The 16,793-nt window shown below is 46.7% G+C and overlaps 1 protein-coding gene across 12 annotated transcripts in view; it reads right to left on the bottom strand.

Moving 5' to 3' along the window:
* Positions 1-16,793, bottom strand: part of PRKG1 (protein kinase cGMP-dependent 1) — a 372,326-nt gene that overhangs the window by 15,322 nt on the left and 340,211 nt on the right. For 10 of the 12 annotated variants that reach the window (XM_064716167.1, XM_064716161.1, XM_064716163.1 and 7 more), the window contains 2 exons: positions 11,065-11,161; positions 2,096-2,235 (listed from right to left, as the gene is read on the bottom strand). In XM_064716167.1, the coding sequence (XP_064572237.1) occupies positions 2,096-2,235; positions 11,065-11,161 (237 nt within the window). Of the gene's footprint in view, positions 1-2,095; positions 2,236-4,917; positions 5,023-7,878; positions 7,933-11,064; positions 11,162-16,793 lie in introns of those variants that run through there. The other 2 variants (XM_064716171.1, XM_064716172.1) reach the window with 2 other exon arrangements.

Genomic DNA, 16,793 nt, shown 5'->3' on the forward strand with positions numbered 1-16,793 from the left:
TGCAGGATATGGAAGAAGAAGACGAACAGGAATAATATCCTTGTTGTGCTTCCCTGCTGAAGGATGGAGAGTGGGAATTTCATTGATCAGCCATGAATGTCACTGGCTCCATTAAGAAATGTTTGGAGGCTCAGGTTCTATTTAGGAGTGGGTATTTCTGGGAATGGTGGCTTGGCTGGCCCTGCACTTCCCCTCTCATCCCTAAACAGCTCAGCCCTCCAAAAATCCCGAGGCTGGAATGGCCCACAGGGAATAATTGGCTCTGGGCTGGGTTACAGGGAATGTTTCAGGATCCAGGAGCACATCCTGAAGGGAATGGCAGCCGGGCAGTGTCGGGCTCCAGTTGTCACCCATGAATCACAGGAGAAGCCATGGGGAATCCCAGGGATGAGCCTGGGAAGGAAACACCCCCTGAGTGCCCCAGCCTGGCCACGTGCTTCCCTCTGGATTCATCCCAGGGGTTTGGTTTCACCCTGGGTTTGTTTGCATCTCCTGAGCAATTTCTGGGAGCAGGGCTGATCTCCTAAGGCAGAGGAGTTTTCCAGGTGTCTCTGAGGGTGGGATGAGGCAGCCTTGGCTTGGATGCTCTTCAAGGTGGCTCCAGGGATCCTCAGCACCCGCTGTTCCATCCTGACCTACAGCATTGAAAGAACTCCCTCACTTGTCCTCAAAAAATAAAAAAGTCCTTGAAAAGCCAGGGAATTTACAGAATCACTGGGTTGGAAGAAACCTCCAAGATCATCGAGTCCAACCCAGCACCAACACCTCAGCTAAACCCTGGCACCCAGTGCCACATCCAGGCTGTTTTTAAACACATCCAGGGATGGTGACTCCACACCTCCCCAGGCAGACAATTCCAGAACTTTATCACTCTTTCTGTAAAAAACTTTTTCCTAATATCCAACCTGCATTTCCCTTGGCACAGCTTACGACTGAATGTTATTATTAGGGTGGAAACAACCAAAAATGCCCCTTTAATTCCCTGGAGATGTGCTAAGGTTAGGTGAGTTGTCAAATATTTCCTAAAGAGAAAAGCTGGACACAGCTGCTCATTGTCATGGCACTGTGTCATTTCAAAGGATCAAGCCCTGCCTTCCACCTTCCCTTAGTGGGAAAGGAAACTCAGAAATTGGGAAGGAAAAGGAAAACTAATCTTGAGGAGGGGCAAAGCCAAGTCATTATAAATACATACATACATACATACATACATACATACATATATATATATATGTATGTATAAGTAAATATAAATTCTTGATGGTGAGTGCAGTGCCTTGTCACTGCCATATTTTCTGAAAAATCCCTTTGCCAGGATTTCTTCTCCTGGGAAGCTGGAAGCCACAGAGAAAAAGGAAACCAATTCTTATCTCATTTGCTTCTCCTGCGTTGTGCTCACATGTGGAATGTGTTTGGAGATTGTTTATCCAACTGGTGGTTGTTTCATTGGTTTCATGTGAATTGTTTTGACTCTGGCCAATCAGGGCCAAGCTGTGTCGGGAATCTGGAAAGAGTCATGAGTTTTCATTATCAGCTTTTGAGCATTTAGTAGGTATCCTTTCTGTATTCTTTAGTATAGTTTAGTGTCACAGACATCTTTTATGAAAAATCCTTTCCTTAGGATTTTTTCCTCCTGAGAAGCTGGGAGACCTCAGGAACAAAATGTAAACATTGATTATCTGCTGCTGTGGAATTCAACAGGGGCATCTGTGATTGGTCTCATGTGGTCAATTCTAATTAATGGCCAATCACAGTCAGCTGGCTCGGACTCTCTGTCCAAGCCACAAACCTTTGTTATCATTCTTTCTTTTTCTATTATTAGCTAGCCTTCTGATGAAATCCTTTCTTCTATTCTTTTAGTAGAGTTTTAATATAATAAATATCATAAAATAATAAATCAAGCCTTCTGAAACATGGAGTCAGATCCTCGTCTCTTCCCTCATCCTAAGACCCCTGTGAACACGGTCACCGTTTAGTACAGTGTTCCTTAATATAATGTAGTATCTTAAAATAATAAATCAGCCTTCTGAGAACATGAAGTCAGATTGATCATTCCTGCCTCATGTGGGGAACCCCACAGATCCAGCAGGGCAGGTACCTGACGATGAAGTCGGAGTGGGCGCTCTGCATGATCTGCTTCTCGGAGCGGATGTGCTCCTGCTGCCGCGTGTCCACGATGTGCCGCTTCTTCAGGATCTTCATGGCAAACGTCTTGGCCTCCTCGCTCTTCAGCTGCACCTGGGAGGACAGGACAAGGTCACACACAGGCCATGGCCTGGATGGAGGCCCACCTCCCTGCCAGCAATCCCACTCCCTGCCTCCCAGGAGCTCCTCACACCTCTCCAGTCACAATCCAGGTTTGTAACTGCATGGCTTACTGCTAAAAAACCCATTTCTAAACATCACAATTTTTAAGAAAAAGCTAAATGTGGGTGTTGCTCTGGTGTTTGTGGAAACCAAAAGCACTGGGAATATTTCTCTGACCCTGACCCCCAGGGCAGCACTGACTCTGACCCTCATTCATGGAGAAAGTTTCCTAAACTCCAGAATAGACCGGAACCCACAAAAGTGTGCAATAGATTATATAGAGCAGTGTAGGTGCATCACTTGGTGAGAAATTTAGGGTTTGGGATTTTTAGTGTGTTGTGGATGGAAGCAAGATGGAGGGCACAGGGTGTCATCCTGGGTTTTTTCTTCATGCTGCTTCTTCCTCCTTCTCCATGGGTTTGGGTGGCATTTTGTAATTGGGCAGAAAAGTCCCCATGGCAGCTCTGTGGGATCAGTTATTGGGTTAAAAGGGAAAATAATCCAGGTGTCAGTTCTTAACTGGATAGTTTAGTCTTAAAAGCCCTTGGAACAAGAGATTGTTGGCCATTTTGTGCCTTGCTGCCAAACTCATGGTAGTGAGGCTGTTTTACTGATAAGAAATAATAAACACCTGAGTCTGAACATGAATTACTGTCTCACGTGCCTTCAATCCAGACCCAGAGAAACCAACAAGTGGAACCCCAGCAACTGGGACCACCACAGGGCCATGAGATATTGCAAGTTATCATCTGGCTTCTCCAACCCCTTTTCCTCCAGGTCACCCCACCTGTGCTGGCTCTGGCTGGGAATTGCAGGACTGGGATGGCAATTCCAGGATGAGCAGATCTGCCTTCCCAGCAGCACTGGGCAGGAATTGCAGGACTGGGATGGCAATTCCAGGATGAGCAGACCTGCCTTCCCAGCAGCACTGGGCAGGAATTGCAGGGCTGGGATGGCAATTCCAGGATGAGCAGACCTGCCTTCCCAGCAGCACTCCCTCCTCATGGCTTGGCTTCCCACCTTAAGCCTCTGCCCCCTATTTTTAGCCTGGTTCCCCAAGCTGGGGCTGACAGGATTTGTTTGCTTGCTCCCAGGGTAGCCCTGGCAACTTCTGAACCCTGAGCCACCCCAAGGGGCAGGTCCCTATTCCAAATCCAGCTGGAAGGCAGCCAGCCTTCCCATCCTGGCCAACCCTCTCAAAGAAACCCCGCTGTTGACCTCCCAGGCCTCCAAGTCCGCTCAATTCCCCCAGCAGCTGCTCACAACAATATCCCAGTGAGGTGCTTTCCCACTGTGGAGCATGAGGTGCCATCTGGCAACTTCTGTTTGGGTGTCCTAGTAGGAATTTGGCTTCTGCCAGAGGGAAGCAGCGTGGCTGTCACTGAGCCCTGCCACAAACCCAGGCTGCCTTTAGGGTTAGGAGGCAACACTCACACAATCAGAATTGATTTAATGCCAGATCTGGGTTTGTATTGTTTTCCTGACAGGAATGTGGGTGGATATGAGACATGGCACCTTTGTAGGACCATGGAATGTTCTGAGTTGGAAGAGCCCCTCAAGGATTATTCAACTCCAGGCCCTCAGATGCCTCAATAATCCCACCATGCTCCTGGCAGTGTCATCCAAACTTTACCCTGGGCTTTTCCCAGGCCACACACCCTGAACTTGAACAGTTTCTTGTCCACCTGCTTTGTTCTGGTGTGGTTCAGGGATCAGGGAAACACCAGAAGGGATGGGTTATCCATGGAAACACCAGGAGGAATGGTGGAATGGGATGGGTTTTAAGGTCCCTTCCACCAATTCAATGGAATTTTTGAATTCCAAATTCAATTTTTTGAATTTGGAATTCAAAAAAAGGCAGGGAAAAAGGAGAGATGCAGCCTCTCTGGCTTTTCCATATCTTTGTTTCATAGGATCACAGCTGGCTCCTCCTGTTGGAACCACCCCAAAATCCTTCCTTTGCTTTATGGTTTTCAACTTCTGCAGTTCCCAGGACACACACAGAACACCATGCCTGAATTTTGTCTGGTTTTTAACACTTACACAGAAATAAATACAGTTTTACACCTTGGTGCTTTCTCAGGGTGCCTGGGAAAATGGGTATTGAGGAGATGAAACCCAGAGCTCAATGGAAAAGAGGAAACAAGAGTTATGTGTTTCTTACCTTTCCTCCTTCCCTGCCTGTATTCCCTATAAATCATCCCTATGTGTGTGATATACAGTCTGCAACTCCAGCAATTCCTGTGCTGATCCAATCCCAGCTGACCTTGGGAAAGTGGAAACTTTCATAAATATTTCCCAGGAGGCAGACAAAGCCCTCAGAAAGGATTTATTTCCCTCACTGAACATTCCAGGATATTTCCAAGGGATGGAGTGACAGGACACAGGGAATGGGTTCCCAGTGCCAGAGGGCAGGGCTGGATGGGATATGGGGAATTAGGGATTGTTCCCTGGCAGGGTGGGCAGAGGCTGGGATGGAATTCCCAGAGCAGCTGTGGCTGCCCCTGGATCCCTGGCAGTGCCCAAGGCCAGGTTGGAGCAGCCTGGGACAGTGGAAGGTGTCCCTGCCATGGGATGAGGTGGCCCTGGATGAGCTTTGAGCTCCCCACTCACCACAGTTTCCCTCTGTGTCCCTCTGAATCTCCAAAACAAAGATGTTCATCCAAGGGAATTTTGCTTCCTGTGGAACTCTTCCAATAGAAAGGAGCCAGAAATCCCTGCTTTGCTGACACGTGGCTCTTTCCCCTACACATTAAATAAGAACTGACTCAACAGCAGCACTTTAGGAGCTGAATTCCAAGTGCTCCTGCTTGCTGGCCATTGCCAAGGTCCTGCATTTTCCTGTTTCCCAGCTTGATCTGGTGGAACCAACAAAAATAGCAGCAGCTGTTGCTGAGAGCAGCATTTGCAAGCTGAGCTTTCCTGATCCTGGCAGCTGCACACACAGAGTGGCTGCTCCTGTCCCAGCAAGAGGGGACAGCCTGCTCTACCTGCTGAAGGGATTCCTCTTCTCCCAGGATGGAAGAGAATTCCCCAAAATCAGCCAGAGGGGTGGTCAGGGTCTGCTGCCAGGGAACAGGGACAGGACAAGGGGAAAGGGCCTCAGGCTGGGCCAGGGGAGGCTCAGCTGGGACAGCAGCAGCAATTTCTGCATGCAAAGGGTGCTCAGGCCTTGGCAGGGGCTGCCCAGGGAGCTTTGCAGTGCCCAGCCCTGCAGGTGTCCCAGGAAGGGCTGGAGGTGGCACTCAGTGCTCTGGGCTGGGCACAAGGTGGGCACTGGGCACAGCTGGGACTCCGTGGGCTGGCAAGGATCTTTCAGCCCAAATGATCCATAAGGATTTTTAGGGCCCTTTCCACATTTCCCTTAGGCCAGATTCAGCCTCTCTCCTCACCTAAGTTTAGAGATAAATGATAATTTGCATATCCAAATCAGATTCCCACTCCCTACCTCAAGACAACATTAATTTAGGGCTGGCTACAGAACACACTGTGCTGGGTTAGGCTGGAAAATAAGTCAAGACTTAAATAAACCCCACCTAAGACACAGCTCAGAGGGCTTTTGGCTGCCCCTGGATCCCTGGCAGTGCCCAAGGCCAGACTGGATGGGGCTTGGAGCAGCCTGGGACAGTGGAAGGTGTCCCTGCCCATGGCAGGGGTGGAATTTTGGAACATTAAAGTCCATTTCAACCCAAACCATTCTTGGATTTTAGGAGAAGATGGGAAGAAAAATAATGGAGTCAAAGCGAATTCTACAAGACATATTGTAGGCTGAATTTTGAAGGATGAATCCTTCAAATTTAATTCCAAGTGAGCAGCAGGGTGGTAAGTGTCTCTGAGAGTGACTTTATTTTTTTTTTCAAGTAATTCAGATTCCACTGGTTGGGAAAGCCCTGAATTTCCTATCCCAATTAGAGCACTATGGGACTCTATAGAAAAATAATCTGCAAAATTACACACTAAGAAGACACTCAAAAAAGCAAATTTAACAATTGTTACAAAAATTCCCAACTGTGCTAAACCCCTTTAACTCCACATCCCGATCTCTGCACTGAAAACTGATTTTTGTTGCTTAACAACAAACACAGCCAAGTGTTTTATGAGCAAAGGGCAAGTATTGGGCAAATATATTAAATTATATTAAAATTTTTGTCTCTCTATAAAGCCCAGAGGTAAAAATGATTTTTGCAGAAATGTCTGGAAGCAAAAGGCTGAAAAGCAGTGAGGAATGTCAAGGGTTTCATGCAAAAGATTCATTCCAAGTAAAAGTAAATAGAGGAAGGAGGATTCTATGGCTAAGATATGTGGGAAATGGAAAAACTCACTGCTGTGGGGTCTTGGAAATATCAAATGGAGCTAAACTCCAACAATCCCATACATGATCCTGTTCTGCTTCCCAGTTTGGATTTGTCTGAAATAAAAACCCTACTTTTATGTTTAATTCCTGCCTCCAGCCAGAGCTGAAATCTCTGGCTCAGCTCACATCCTGATCCATCCTCTGCCCAGATTTGATGGGCTCCCAACACATCCCATCTTCCCAAACGTTGCCAAGACCCTTTCCATGAGCAGACAAGCCCAAGGATGTGTTTCCATCTACAAAGGATGCCTTTAGTTTCAACAGGAATTCAAAATCCAGGGAAAATTAAAACATGGCCCTGCAGTGGTGGGATAAAAGTAAATATCCTGCACATGCTGGAGAAGGGAATATGCTGCAAATGTTGGGAAAAGATGGAAAAGAAAGGGTTAGATCATCCCCAGGATTTTGCTGAGCTAAGAAAGAGTGATGTCATGTTGCAGACATCTTTTCATGAAAAATCTTTTCCTTAGGATTTTTCTTCCTGAGAAGCTGGGAGGCCTCAGGAACAAAATGTAAACATTGATTATCTGCTGCTGTGGAATGCAACAGGTGCATCTGTGATTGTGATTTGCCATTAATTAGAAACAACCATATGAGACCAGTCAGCTGGCTCAGACTCTGTCCCAGACAGAAGCTTTTGTTATCATTCTTTTCTTTGCTATTCTTAGCTGGCCTTCTGGTGAAACCTTTTCTTCTATTCTTTTAGTATAGTTTTAATGTAATATATATCATAAAATAATAAATCAAGCCTTCTGAAACATGGAGTCAGATCTACGTCTCTTCCCTCATCCAAGAACCCCTGTGAACACCGTCACATTGTCAGATGTGTTTGGGATTTCCTTGGGTATTTGGTCTCAAACTCCTCACTGAAATCCCCGAATCTGCTCCCCTTCATAGCAACCAAAAGATCCATTCTTTCAAAAGCCAAAAAATTCACAGAATCCTGGGATAACTAAGGCTGGAAAATCCCTCTCAGCCAAGCTGTGCCCAGTGCCCACCTTGTGCCCAGCCCAGAGCACTGAGTGCCACCTCCAGCCCTTCCTGGGACACCTGCAGGGCTGGGCACTGCAAAGCTCCCTGGGCAGCCCCTGCCAAGGCCTGAGCACCCTTTGCATGCAGGAATTGCTGCTGCTGTCCCAGCTGAGCCTCCCCTGGCCCAGCCTGAGGCAATTCCTGACAATTAAACCCAAAAATTAGGAGATTTCCAAGAGAAAAATTACCTTTCCAATAAAAAACTTTGCGTTACCTAGGAAAAGCAGCTGCCTTGGGAATTGGAAATTGGGCACAATTGGAAATTTCCACCAATAAATATCTGGGTTCTGCATCTGTCAGCCTATCAGAAGACAATTGCAGTTGGTTTTTCCTCATTATCTAATTAATTCACTAATGGCTTTGTTTACAACACGGGCTGGAGGCTGGAGGAGTTTTAATTGCACTTCAGAAGCTGGGGCCAGATTTCTCTTAAAAAACAAAGCTGAAAAATTCCATTGTGTCCACTTTGTACAAAGCCCATAAAACATGTCTGTGATGTTTTATGTGCATGTTTTTATTTGTGCCTTTAGAAATCCCCATATTGCAAAGGAATTTTGCTTTTTGGGGCCACCACGAGGCCAGAAGGAGTGCAGAAGGCAAGGATGTGATTTTTAGTCTCCCTGTGCTCAGCCATCACCTACAGGCACCAATTCCATGGAAAAATGACTCCAATCCTGGATATTCAGCTACTCCAATGTATTTATTTCAGAGCTGTCAAAAATAATCTTGATTTAAACCCAGAAGAACTGACCTGGAGCAGATGCTCAGGAGCACAGGACTTGAGTGAAAAGGAAATTAAAGAACAAAGCCAAGAGCAATAAAGGTGAGCAGAGATGATTTCTGAGGGCTGGGGACACCTGCCCTCCATCCCTGTCACATGAGGTGACATTCCCTATCCCAGTGGCACTTGAAATTCCCATTTTCCTGATGTTAATCCTGGATCCCACCTCAGAAGATGCTCAGTTGACATAAAGCAGGGAGGCTGAACTGTAAAAAGGAGTGGATGCATCCCAAAAATTCCTCCCCTGCCTTTTACTGTGGTTCCTCCAACCCTGGATGATTTACCCCTCAAGAAAAACCTAGATAAAAGCCAATTGCATAGCCCAGTTTGGGATGAACAGGAGCATCCAGAAGGATGTTGGAAGAGCCACCAAAAAACTGAGCAAAAACCACTCATTCCAAAGCTTTGGAATTTTTTTCCCTGAGATACAGGAAACAAATCAGCCTGGAAAATCAAGACAAAAGGGGATTTCCATGTGTAATACCCATGGAATTGAAAATAATTTTTATTTTGAAAATAATTTCTATTTTAGGCTGTCTGACCTAAAAGCCATATCCTTGTGCATGGAGGCATGGAAAGGGCGACCTCTCCAAGGCACCAGCATTCCCAGAGGAGTCTGGAAAACCACATCCATGGAATGTTATTCCTTCTTGGACAATCCCAGTCCCAGATATTCCAGTTTCCCCCAGTTGCCTTCTCCAGTGGTGACATTCTGAGACTTTGTGCCCAAAGCTATAAAATCCCTTTTCCTTGCCACATCCTTCACTTTTTGGATCCATTTTACTCCTGGAAAGCAGAAAAAGTGGGAATGTTTTCCAGAAACATTCCTGCACTTCCATTTTCAGGCAATAAAAGAGCTGATTTCTCCGATATATTTCACATTTTTAGCCCGAAGCAATAAACCATATTTTTAATGGAGGAGGTGGAAGCATGAGGCAGCAATTCCAGGCTCAGTTTTGACAAAAGGAATATTTCCTTGGCTTTCTAACAAAATTTCCTTCTGTGGTCAAGAAAAACCAACAAAATCTGGTGTGCTGAGCTACACTTTTAAATATGTTTTATCTGTGTGCAGTTCAGAGCTACAAAAAATGAGTTTATCCAGCATTTTCCTGCTCAGGAGAGGGGCACCCATCCTGGACGAAAACCTCTGGGAATGTTTTTCCCACCTCAGGTGTCTCCAGGGTTTCTTAGAGGCTTTTGAGGGGTGAATATCTGCTCAGAATGGAATATTTCTGCTCGAGCTGACACCTTGAAGGGACAGAGCACTTCCTGCTCTTCCCCTCACCTGGACCAGGGTCCCACATCACCAGGGTGGAGTTTTTGTCACTTTAAGGCTGTCCATGTCACCTGGCCATGGCCACTGGTGTGGGTCCCACCAGCAACCTCTCATGGACACAAACTTTGCACCTCCCAAGTTTTTGAGGTTGGCAAAACCCCTTAAAAATGAACCCAAAACCTTCCCACGGCTCAAACCAAGCCCCAGACTGGTGAGTCCCTCACTACAGGGTGGAGAAGGCAGATGTTAATTTAGGGGCAAATCCCTGGTGCCAGGAGATGAGGGAGGGACTTCAAAAGAGAGCTTGAGTGCAACCTCCTGCTCCAAAGCATCCTCAGCAGGTGACTCCTTCAAAGTACTCATAAATTAAATATTCATAAACAAAATAATCATAGATTAAACTCCAAACCCCAGGAAGGAACCAGTGGTCCCACAGATGTTCTTTCCTCCACAGGATTTCATATCTAGTCAGAAAAAGTCAGAGAAGAGAAAGCTGAGCTTTGCACACCAAATCTCCTCCTTACGTCACAAATAACCACCAAAACCACCTGGTTTTGCCCATTTTACTATGGTTCAGCTCCCACAGGGTTATGGAGTGGAGGCTTCCCTGAGGTTTTGTGGTGGCAACAGTGACTCTGTTCCCCCTGTGCCCGGGCTTGCAGGAGTTCCTGACATTCTGCACGAGTGTCCGGTGTCCGGAGCTCCTCCTGGTGTAACCCAACTCCCTCTTCCTACTCCAAGGTTTTGTGTTGCCTTGGTGCTGCAAACAGCTCCCCTCTGGCTCTGCTTTAAAGGAGACCACAGAGCTCCAAAGCTCCAAGCAGAGCAAAAAGCAGGCTTGGATTTTGTCTTTTTGGCACCCTGTTTGGGGTGTGTTGTCATGGGTCGGGTGCTGAGTGTTCAGCTTTGAGGATAACCAAGTGCAACCACTCTAGAACTGAATAAAAAATGTGAGGGAGAGGCTTTCTACTGTTACTCTGAATCTGGTTAAATAAGATTTTAAGTTGCTCTTCCAATCCCAGCACTCACCCAATCCTCCAGGTTGTTTTTAAAAGGCCATAAATCAATGCCATAAACCACTTAAGAGAGAGAGGAGATGTGTGTTCCTCTCCCAGCCTAGGACATAAATCCTCCTTGCCTACTGCAAAGCATTTATTGGTACATTTTTTATGTCTCAGGAAATGTAAGTCAGCTTTCTTCACTAGACAATCCCAGCAGATCATTTTTCTCGGGGTTATTGGGGCATGATAACAAAGAAAATTAAGCTTTTAACACAGCAGTTGCATGAGGATGCCACACAAAGAAGAGGTCACCTACCAGCTCCACTCTCCCGAAGCCTCCGACTCCCAGGGTGTCGATGATGTTGAAATCAGACAGTTTCAGGTTGGCAAAGAAGGCAGCTTCGGCTTCGTATCTGGAGGTTTTGAGGCGAAAAAATGGAAATTTCTTAGAGGTGCAAACCTGAGCGGCGCGCGCTGCCACCGTCCCCGAGCTGTGAGAGCCTGGGCCAGCCTTTACCTGCTGCACTTCCATCTCAGCTCTCAAAATTCACTTTTTTGCTGCTCCCAATCGCAGCATGGCTCCGGAGGGCACAGTTTTCCAAATTTTCCAATTTAATGGGGTTTTTTTTCCGTAGCAAACATCCCTACTGAGGGTGCAAAGCCAACGCCTGGCACCGCAATGCAGCTCCCAAGGCTGGGCATTTTCTAGCCATCTTCTCCTGGGTGAGATTTGCTTGTAAATATTTTGGTGTCTTTAAGGATTTTTTGGAAGATAGAAGTCTCTCCTAGGAGTTTCTCATATCCACAGGCTGGCAGCAGTTTCTATAAATGTTTATTGGAAGTGGCAGGATCACTAAAGGTCCCCGGAGAGAAATCCCAGCCAGGTTGTATGAAATCAGATCTGATAAAGCCGCAAATGCCTGAAATGAATGACTTCAGGCACAAATCAACATTCCTATAAGGATATCTTCACTTGTTCTCCTCCTCTAAACCCACTCAGAGCAGCCATCCCAAGCCAGGAGGTCCCAAAATCCTGATGCTCTCTGTTTATCCCCACAGCACCACGCGCCCGAGTAAGGAACACGCAACTCCAACCCGAGCAAGCCTGCCAGAATCAGCTTCCCATGCCTGTCCATGACCATAATTCCCCCAAAATAGCTCCTTGTTAAGGTTTAGGGTATTTTTAGAAAGGCTTGGAGGGGAAATGGACGAGAAGGATCCGCCCCCTCCATAAAATGTGACATTTGTCTGCTGGAGAGTCCCTGGGTGTGTCCGACCTTTGGCTGTGGGTGACTTTATGGGATAAGAGTTGGCTGGATTATGGAGGGAGGCTTGGAAGGTTCAAGGCTTAATTTTAGCTGGAATAGTTTAGAATTAACAGTAGGGCATAATCACTGGAGGCTTTGCTCATGCAGGGTGACAGCAGTGGGAAGATGAGCCACCATCCCACTCCCGTGGCCAGCTTTGGGACATTCCCACCCTGATTATTTCATTAACAGATGCCCTTCAAACCACCTCCTCTGCTCTATTTAAAACCTCAATGCCAATGGGGGATTGAGATCAAAACTCCATCATTTTCCAAGTGAAAAGGGAAACCTACAAATAGGAGTCCCAACAATGCGAAAGGTCACATCACAAAGCCCCAAATCTGAGGCAATAAAACACAATTTTCTCCCAGGGGCTGCTGTCAACAAATGACTTCAGCTCTGCTTTGTTTTTTTGTGCTGTCACCAGATCCTGTTGGTGACCTTGCTCCTGATGCATCTGACTTTGGAGGCCAATCAGCTCGGAGCCTGCTGTGAACTTGGGATAACCTTGTGTGCCACAGCTGCTCATTGATCCCTCCGTGCTCATCACGAGGCGAACGCTGAGCTGGCACTAAAAAAGGATTGAAATGTCCCCTCTCAAAGCACAGCACAGCCACCATTTCAGGGCTGACAGAGCAGCGAGGGCCTCTCCTTTCCATGATGAATGGACAGAGCAGTTGAACACCTTTAATGATTTCTAATTGCCAGGAAGATGAAATCCCAGCTTGGAAAATTTCCTGCCAATGCACAAATAGAGGTAAAATTGCAGGGTCACACCACGGTTTGGGTTGGAAGGGACCTTCAAGACCATCTGATTTCAACCTCCCTGTCATGACCAGGGACACCTTCCTGGGCAAGGAAGCTGAAATCTTCTGGATTTGCATTGGAACATGTAAAAAAAACTGTATTATTTTGCTTAGAAAAATACTTGCTGCATTCTTGGCATTGCTTTGGGAAATCCTTTGGCTAATTCCCTCTGCCACACTCCTTGGATGTAGTGAGCACACACAAGTGAAGCAAAGCAGATGAGGCAAATTGGATTCCTTTTTTTTTCTAAATACTGTGCAACAAACCTCCAAACCCCAAAAGAAATGCCAAAAAAGTGCAGTGAAACCAAAGCACAGGTAAAATCAAGCAAACAAGCCCTTCCCATGCCCACAAACAACAGGCCCATTGGAATTCTGTTTTATTCCCAGCTACGAAAGTCCAAGTCCACTTAAACACTAAATTCCTATAAATTAAGTCATCGTGCATTCCAAACCTGCTAAGCTGGAGGAGAAATATCTTCAATAAAAAGATGAAAATACAAATATTCCCAAGCTAAATCAGAACCCAGGGGTATGATCCTCATCATGGAGTCTAGAATTCCTTCCAAATTTCTGAAGCTGAGCATGTTGCTCCCTGAACAGAAGCTCCCCAGGTTCTGCAGTGTGAGCTCCTTGCTCAACAGAACAATGGTAAAAAACATCTGTGGTGTTTGATTCTACCTCCCAAAGTAAAGAGGCACTGGGAGGGAAGTGCTAAGGAATACAGAAGGCAGCTTCTGTATATTAATTAATAATAACAATAACTATTATTTTTTAATATAATGATTTTTTCTGTAGGAAAATGCTCAGTTCTGGATCAGCATAAAGAATCTGCAAGTCAGGAATGTTTGGGATGTTCACAGGGTGGCTCAGGCTGGGAGGGACCACACCTGGTGTCCCCTCCCTGCTCCAGCAGGGCCATCCCAGAGCCCAGGGCACAGCATTGTGTGCAGCCAGCTGTGCCCCAGCCCCAGAACAGAGGTGGGATGAGAGTAGGGACAGTTTGACCCCACTTGTGCAGGATGAGGTGGGAATAACTCACCCCTTTGTGGAACAAATCCACCTCTGCTTAGGCAGGGGGCTTTTCTCCACCTTGGAGATGCCAAAACCTCATGCAATTGCTCTTTAATCAAGCAGTTTTATTGTAAATCCCAGCCTTATGCCATGCTTGGAGACTTCCCAAATAATCAAATGCTTTTGTGACTCTGGAAGAGTTTAAATTCCTGAATGAATTGATGGGAGGAGTGCTGGGAAGACACCTTGGAGGCACAAGTGGCACCACAGGCACACACTAGAGCTGTGCACACACCAGGCCTGAGCTTCCTGCACTGGGATTTCTGGGCTTGTTTGTCTCCAGTGGAATTAGCTGTAATTAAAAAAGAGCCTTTCCCTGGATATTTTGGTAATTGTGCTGCTCATCCCAGGTCAAAATGCCAGGAAAATTCCAGCTGGAAGTGCACAAGAAGAAAAGATACAGGGAAGGTGTGATCCAAAAGCAACGAACAGTCTTTAATAAAGAGCTTTTAAAATGAAGGTTGAGCTTTTCACAGGAGCTGGTGGGACACCAGGAATCAACTCCCAGTGTGCTCCTCATGGAATTTTTTGCTTATTGAAGCAGGTTTTCGTCACCTACTGAGACTGGCCCACCCTTGGCAGGGCTCACAGCCCACCCCTGAAGGTGACAGCAGAGTGACACCTCAGAGAGCAGCACAGGAGATGTTGGAGCATCCTGCAGAGCCTCCAAGCTCTTCTCCCAGATTTCCTGTGAATCTGAATGGCAAAAAACCTCCTCTGGAAGAGCTGGGGCTTGGGAACACCACTGCTTTCCCTGCCTCCAGATAAAATACCTGTTCCCGAGGAGGTGCCTGGCCTCAGCCTCCTCTTGGGCATGGACAGGCACCACATACAAGACATCAGAGCAATCAGGAGGAAATTCCACCTTCCAATATCCCAATCCTTTGAAATGGCAGTGCAGGAGCCACAGCCCAAATGTCTGGGCAATGCTGTGCCCAAGGGGAGAGGAAATCCTGTGGTTCCTCATGCTCCTGGAGGTTTCCCAGCATTTAAATGAGCCACTGCCTCCTAGGATGGTGATTGCTCTGAGAGATATTTCAAGCTTTGCCTCCTAAAACAATGAACAACAACAAAAATAATGAAATAATCTTGTTACCCAGGCAGCTGATGAACTAGAAGATGTGAGAAGCAAAGGTTTGCAATTACCCAACTGCTGAAGTAGCTCCTGATTCCCATCCTAACCGTGTTGGGAAACACCAGACATCTGTTAGCAAACTGTCATCTCCAGAGAAAACTTGGCTCCTCTCCACCTGCAGGCTGCCAGCCAGCCAGGAACTGCAACCAAATGAGAACCAAACACCCTGATCTGAGCAAATGCCACCAGTCTGGGGGATAAACCCCGAATCTGGGAGCCTTCCCCACTGCCAGACACCAGCTTTGTTTAACAAGCAGCCTTTTATTTGGTTTTTTGGTCAGCCTGATCACTACCTCACCCATCACTGAGGAAATGCATTTCTGAAGATGGAAATTATGGAATCTCTGCAAAAACTGGGAAAAGTGGAGCTGCAGCACCTGGATGGTGATGATCAGAGCCAGCCTGCAAGGAGACAGGTGAAATGAGCCTGAGATCCACAGGTGGGGTGAGGAGGGAAATACATCCCAAAACTAAACCTTATTTCTGTGCCCACTAAAAGTCTTCTCCTTATTTTAAGATACAGTGAGATTCTAAAGGGGTCAGAGAATCATGGAATAGTTTGGCATGCAAAGGACCTTCATAATCTTGCTGTTTAAACACCTTCCACTAGACCAGGCTGCTCCCAATCTATTCTTGAACACTTCCAAGATGGGGCAGCCACAATTTATTTCTTACTAAATTCTGCTTCAGCTGATGAGACACTTTAAAAAAAATCTGTGCAAAAGAAAGCAAAATTTCCCCCAAATCTTCAGTTCTGTGACTATTCTAACTCCTGCCCAACCCTTTCTTGAACACTTCCAAGATGGGGCAGCCACAATTTATTTCTTAATAAATGCTGCTCCACCTGATGGAGAATTTTTTAAAAAAATCTGTGTAAAAGAAAGCAAAAATTCCCCCAAATATTCAGTTCTGTGACTATTCTAACTCTCCATCTGACTGCCCATATTTTAGCTGGGGTGAAATGACCCACCTGGGTCTGGTCCATCCATGGGACCCTGCCTGCCTGGTACCCTGAAATCATGTAAAGCTCCCTAGACTGGATTTGTGCTGTGTCAAATTTGAGTGAAGTTGAATAATGGCAAGTGGCAGGGACATGGCTGCAATTCCTGTCACCAGGAGGTGATGTCCTTGGAAGTGCTGTAAGGAGGAGCAGATGCAGCAAATGGTGGCAGGGCTGCCACAGCTTCCCTTCCCTTCCCTTCCCTTCCCTTCCCTTCCCTTCCCTTCCCTTCCCTTCCCTTCCCTTCCCTTCCCTTCCCTTCCCTTCCCTTCCCTTCCCTTCCCTTCCCTTCCCTTCCCTTCCCTTCCCTTCCCTTCCCTTCCCTTCCCTTCCCTTCCCTTCCGTCTCCAATGGCTCTGAAAAGCTCAGGATCATGTCTTTCCAAGGGATTTGGGGCAATGGGGAACCCAGGAAGAGGCGACAGTGAAAACAAAAGCACCTTGTGTCCTCATGATGAGATGCTGAGCTTCAGCTGTGCCCTGTTTGAGGGACACAGGGGAGCAGGGACAACCACAGGGCACTGACACAACCAGCAGGATCCAGAGCCTGGGAATGCCTGGAAGCAAATTCCTGGGAGGCACTGAGAGCAAATCCCTATTTCTTTGTGGTGTGGTGGCACTCATCCTCTCAGAGGTCCCACCCCACGTGCAAACCCTTCTCATCCAGCATTGCATCTGGATATCAATCCATGGGGTCAGGATTTCTGCGGGGAGGTGTTCCTTG

This window comes from Zonotrichia leucophrys, chromosome 6 (assembly GCF_028769735.1).
Source record: "Zonotrichia leucophrys gambelii isolate GWCS_2022_RI chromosome 6, RI_Zleu_2.0, whole genome shotgun sequence".
Classification (NCBI taxonomy): Eukaryota; Metazoa; Chordata; class Aves; order Passeriformes; family Passerellidae; genus Zonotrichia; species Zonotrichia leucophrys.